This window comes from Porcisia hertigi, chromosome 34, assembly GCF_017918235.1.
Source record: "Porcisia hertigi strain C119 chromosome 34, whole genome shotgun sequence".
In the NCBI taxonomy this organism is placed as follows: Eukaryota; Euglenozoa; class Kinetoplastea; order Trypanosomatida; family Trypanosomatidae; genus Porcisia; species Porcisia hertigi.
In genome coordinates this window covers 981085-987084 of record NC_090593.1, presented here as the reverse complement: position 1 = coordinate 987084, position 6000 = coordinate 981085, and the positions used below count along the sequence as shown (strand labels likewise).

The window sequence follows — 6000 nt, the reverse complement described above, 5'->3', positions numbered from 1 at the left end:
TGCTGTTGTGCCTACGCATCCTTTTTTTTGGACTCGTGGGTCCATCTGAATGCTCGTCTTCCCCCTTTACGTCGAAACTGCTTGTCTTTTTTTCTTCATCCCTTCAACAAAAAATCTTCTCCCGTTGCCCTCCTGCCCTACGACGTGTCACACCACGAATTCTTCGTCGCCGAATGTGAATGGTGACACCGTTGCCATAACCATTATCACACACACACACACACACACACACTCACACACAAATGTATACGCGCACACCCAATGTCCACATCTGCCACGCAAGGGTACTCTCCCCCTTCACTTCATTTTTTTCTTCTCGTCTTCCCAGATTCGCACTCGCCACATACACCAAAGAGTTCAGTGCCTTTTAGTGTATATCTATATTCTTTTCTCTATTGCTCCCGTTGCTCTTCTTCATTTGCTCTCCTCTGAGTGATCACGCTCTTCACTTGTGAAGCAGTTTTATTGTTCTTTTTTGTCCTGTGCCGTTTTGTAGAGTCAAGGGAGGATTTTTGACTTCTCGACATCCGCTCTCTCCTTCTCTGTTTATAAATTGTGTGTGTGTGTGTGTGTGTGTGTGCGGGTGGCGGTGGTGGTGAAGCCCACTTTCTGCTTGTCGACGGATTCGCTTTATCTCCGCTCGCCGCGCGTCAGGTAGAAAAAAAAGGTAAAGTAGCGTAAAACTGAGCGGTGTTCCCCAAGGTGCTCTTTTTCCCTCGATTCTTTTTTTTTTCAAATTTTCGCACAGCTCCCCGCTCCCGCCCCCATCACACACACACACACACGCACTGAAAAATATAAGTTTTGCCAACGTAGGTAAGCGAGCAAAAAGAAAACAAAAACACCTTATTTTCGTGGTGCCCTCTTCACTTTCGCTTCTGCTTTGCCTTTTGGTTGCTGGAACAGGTGGGAAAACTCCTTTGTAGCCGTCTAGCATCGTGTGTCGAAGTCATCCGTCTTAAACCGGCTGGCACTCATACATCTCCCTTGGACACATGCGCGCACACAAACCACGTTAGCGGTGCTCTTTCCTTCTCACCTTTTTAGTTTTGTAGTCTCTGTTTTTTTTTTCCTGTTCACTTCGCCACTACAACGTTCGCGCTCCTTCGAATAAAAAATTGAACGGAGCGAGGAGCGAATTCCCCTCTTTTTTTATCTCCCTCACATTCACTTGGACAGGCAAGTTTGTGTGTGTGTCTTCTGCTTCTCATACTCAACTAAAAAAAAACCTTTTCCCTTTTCGTTTTCTTTCCTGCCTGTGTGTGTGTCTGTGTGTGGCGAGTGTCTCACCTCTTTCGCTGTTCCTCGACTTTTCAAACTTTCTGCATGTCCTCTGCTCCTTTGGACATAGCACATCGCTACCTACGTGTTAACTTTTAAAACATAGTTTTGTCCCCCCCCCTCCCAATCCTTCTCTCCTTGCTTCACCACCACCACTACTACCACTGGAGTTGCTCGATCTGAGGGCTACTACTGGCTGCTCCTTCCCCTCTGTCTTCGTTTTTTTTTTCGGTTTGCCTTCTTCATAAAGTTTTTCCCCATTTCCGGGACCTTTTTCCTCTGTTGGGAGGTTAAGGAAATTGTTTAGCTTTTTTGACCTTTCTACATCGCCACCTTTGCATACCCCCCTCCCTCCCTCCCTCCCTCCCTCCCTCCTCTCCCTCCCCCTCCCTCCCTCCCTCCCCCTCCCTCCCTCCCTCCCCCTCCCTCTCCCTCCCTCTCCCTCCCTCCCTCTCTCCCTCCCTCCCTCCCTCCCTCCCTCCCTCCCTCCCTCCCTCCCTCCCCTCCCCCTCCCTCCCTCCCTCCCTCTCCCTCCCCTCCCTCTCCCTCCCTCCCTCCCCACACACACACACACCTCTGTATCTCATTTCCTCCACCTTGCGCACCCGCAAGGCAAGATGAGTTTACTACAGAAGATCTTCACGCCGGGGAGCTTTACTAAGAAGAAAAAGCTTTTGCACTCTGAACCGGATGGCGAGGAGCGGCATTCCCCCAGCTCCTTCAAAGTCAGCAGCAGCCGCAATAAACGCAAGCTAGCTGCGGAGCTTTCCGATAGCGATACCTCTGAATTTCTGATGCAGAGCGTTTCGACTGCGGTGAACTGCGACCCAGTGCCCACGTCTTTCAAGACCAGCGCGAGTTTTGCGACGCAGCCGAAGCTTCCACTGGGCTCCGTCTCCCCAAAGTCGGTGCGCCTGACTGGCTCTTTCTCGAACACGAGTGGTCTTTTCGAACGTCCACAACACACCACCAACACCCTGGCCACTAGTTTCACTCGTCACAATCAACGCTCTCTCTTTGATAAGGTGCACAGTGCCGGCAGCTTTGCAGCTGGCGACACCGCGGTCCACAGCAGCAGCTTTTCGGCGAACGGCAGCACGGTGAACCTCTGGCGGTTGCCGTGGACACAGCAGAGAGTTACCATGTGCCCGAACTGTCATCGCCCGCGTCAGCGAGATCGAAACACTTACGTCTCCCGTGCCACCTACGTAGTTCCACACGTGGTAGGCGGGGCCGGCATGGGTGACGACATGAGCGAAGCGGGCGACATGTCTGATGGTGACTCAGAGGTGTTGAATGGGCCGGCAAACGACTCCTTGACCCACTGCCGCTGTGGTGCCGCAGCGGAGGATGACGCGCAGCTTCATTCCAGCGGTGTTGCGGTGGCCGCTGGGCAACTTCCCCCGGTGTTTGTAGTAGAGACGCAAATGTCGTCTGCAGAGAAGCTACCCGGATCCATCGACAAGGATTCAGAGAGCGACAATGAAGAGGGCGTTCGCGTCCGGCAGTCGTACAGGCTATCGCAGGTGTCTCCACTCACCTCCGCCTCATTGCAGCATCGGCAACTCACTCTGCAGCCCGGAATGAAAACTACTAGTAATCGGGCATCCACAGCCTCCGTGCCCAGTAGTGTGAGTCATTGGCTTCATGAGCAACAGGTCTCTGAGGTACCTGCCGCATCGAAAAAAAAGAAAGCCTCCTAGCCTCTGTGCAGCTGGCAGTGTGGTGAAAGTGGTAGTTTGTTTCCTTCCCCCCCCCCCCCCTCCCTCCCTCCTCCTCTCTACGCAGCAGCTATGTGGATTTTATTTTCAATTTTTAGAAATTTCTTTGTTTTGTCGTCTAAACGGCATCCTTCTTGTCTTCCCTTTACTTACGGTCAAGAAGGAGGGGGGGGGGGGAGGGAGAGAGACCAGCATACCACCCGCACTGCAATTCACCTGGTGACTGTTGTGTCCCTTATTTCTATTTCTGTTGACGGCGCTTACCCCCCACTCTCCCACCCCCCTCCGTTTACAAGCTTCACACATACCGACGTTCTTTTCTCCATTTTTGGTCCTTGCACTGTGAGCGTGAGTACCACAAGGTGAGTCCCCTCTCACTTTTTGTAGGCGTTCGCTCTGTTATTCTGCGCCCGTCACTCCAGGTATGCGCTTGTGCTCCTTCTCTTTTCCATCCTAAAACGCTTGAATTTCTTCTTTCTTCTTTCTGCGCCGGGCTCTGAGTTATTTTCCTTTTCTTCTTTGCGTTCATCGTTACTTTCTTTACCAGCAGTCTAATACAATTGTTGAACGTGCGTGCTCATCGGTTTTTTTTCTTCTTTCTATTTGTCCGTCTGTCTGTCTGATTCCAAGTGGATTCTTCTCTATTCAGCGCGCACATATTCACACGTGCATGTGTGTGTGTGTGTGTGTGTGTGTGTGTGTGTGTGTTTCGTTCTCCGCTGTGTTTGCTCCTATTTTCCGTGTCTTGTTTTTTCTGTTGTGTAGGCATTTTTAGACTGTGCGAGTTTCTCCTGTAGAGACATGTTCGCTCTCTCAAAGTGGCTGACGTATGGGGAGATCGGCCGTCCAGGTGCGCGTCTGTAACACGAGTTTGCTGTGCGTGAGGAAGACTCCTGCGCGGGTTACTTCCGTGCGCCGAGCGGCGCAGTGACGGGGTACAGCCATACAAGAAGGGAGAAATGATAAAGCACAATGATGAGATTAGTTCTCAAAAGGTAAAGGTATTTGATATGTATTTCTACTCTCTGATCACTGGGACTGGGGAGGGGTGTGTGTGTCTGTGTACGTGTGTGTGTGTGTGTGTCTCTGTGTCTGTCTGTGTGTGTGTGTGTGTCCCCTCCCCCAAAATGGTCCAGGTACCTAAATCCTATAAGAGCTGAAACTTGTGCCTTTTTTTTCGTTCCCCTGTCGCACGGGCTCCCTTTGCTTGAACACCTCTTGTTTCTTTATATGGTGACAATGATCGTTTAAACCCTCACTTCCCCCTTCCCCCTTCCCCCTCCCCCTCCCTCCCCCTCCCTCCCTCCCTCCACCCTCACCTCCGCTTGTCACCGCTATGCAAATGCTCACAAACTCCCTCTTTTCCCCCTCCCCCCTCTAACCCCCTTTGATTTACCTTTAAAAACAAGGATTTGTTGTATACACACCACGATGCACATAAACGGGCCCATGCTTCAAGGTACAGGCAAAATCACATGTCCTCAACTGATTTTTCCGCACGGCTATGTCTGCTCGTCATCGTCACCTGAACTTGAAAGTAATGCGCCCTCCTCCTCTCCCCTCCCCTCCCCTCTCCCAGCCTCTTTTATTTTTTTTTTTCAATTGGTTGTGCGCCTTAGTTTCTTTTTTGCTCTTTTTTCGCTTTGTATATATCCGCAAAGGCTGATTTTTCTTTCCACTGACACCCGCACATGGCCCCCGCGTACTACTCCTTTTTTTTGCCCCCCCGGGGTGCTTCTCTTCTCTGTCCCTGAATTGTCATTTTTTTCTTGTGTTGCATTACGTGTGTTTCGCTTGCACGCTTTCCTGTACTTTTCCATGTCGCCATTGGCCACCCGGGATGTCCTCCCCTCCCCTCCCTCCCCTCACCCCCCCCCCCCTCATCACCTACTTTCCTTTGTCTTTACCGCGCCATCCCCTACGATTTAGTCCTCGTTCTTTTTTTTTCCAAACAGTTTTTTTCCCCTTCCCGCTAGGTCAGCCGTCACCGCCTTGAATGTGAAGCAACTGCGGAGAGGTTCGAGCTACAGTGAGGACACCTGCATCAACTATGTCACGTGGGGGAAAAAAGGGGAAACAACGACCGTTTCTCTGGTCCATTCGCTTTTCCCTCCTTCCCCTTCCCCCTCCCTCTATACACACCTTCAGTTTCCAGTTTGTTCATTGCCAAGGTGGGCGGAAGGGGCGCAACAGCCCGTACAACACGACACAAAAGAGCGACATCAGAGGAGCCCATGCCAACTTCCTTGACCACAGGATTGGTGACCTGGCAGACGCCAGGCTGACGTCCCCCGAGACAGCGATTCATGATACTGAATGATGCAACAGAAGTCACATGACAACCATCGCTGCACACCAAAGCGCAGAGATGCCGAGCTTCGGGGGCGAGAGAAGACCAACCTCGCACAGTTGTGCACAGAGAGAGAGGAGGAGGGGAGGGAAGGGGGAGATGTGGTGGTGGGGTCTTTCTGAGAAAATAGAAGCTTGGTACACAGGGTCAGACGGCGTAGGGACAGAGGATTGAGGTACGTACTGGTGCGTGTTGTCTCTGCTGGTGTGGGCAGAGGATGGTGGGCTAGGGAGGACAAAATATACCGGGTGGGGTCGACTTCGCGAAGGTCGACATGCTTCTGCACCTTTCAAAAATTATTTTTCGCGTGTGGCTGCTCGCTTTGGGTTGGGAATGTAGATGCTGCATAGTTTTCGGACGTGGCAGCTCCAGTGTGTGATGTATATGGAGAGGGGTGGGTGGGTGGGGAAGGTATAATAGGGCTCTTCGCAGAGCGAGGTCGGTGGTCAGCGTAAAGGTGCAGCCCGTAATTTCGCGCTGAGATGCTGTCACTGACCTCTGCGGCAGTCCCCCGCTTCATTTCTCGCATCTTTTCTTCTTTCCCTCCGGCTGTCAAGCCTCACGCCCCCCCCCCCCCCCCCCAAAAAAAAAAAAAGGGGCACCTCATATATATCCTTCACGTACAATGGCTCCTAACCGCAGCCTTCC

The 6000-nt window shown here is 51.9% G+C and overlaps 1 protein-coding gene across 1 annotated transcript; it reads left to right on the top strand.

The window, feature by feature from the left end:
* Positions 1 to 1898: 1898 nt before the first annotated feature.
* Positions 1899 to 2984, top strand: JKF63_01804 (uncharacterized protein; the record flags this gene model as incomplete). Its single annotated transcript, XM_067897850.1, has 1 exon — positions 1899 to 2984. The coding sequence occupies one exon, from the start codon at positions 1899 to 1901 to the stop codon at positions 2982 to 2984; it is 1086 nt and encodes a 361-aa protein (XP_067754007.1).
* Positions 2985 to 6000: the final 3016 nt, after the last annotated feature.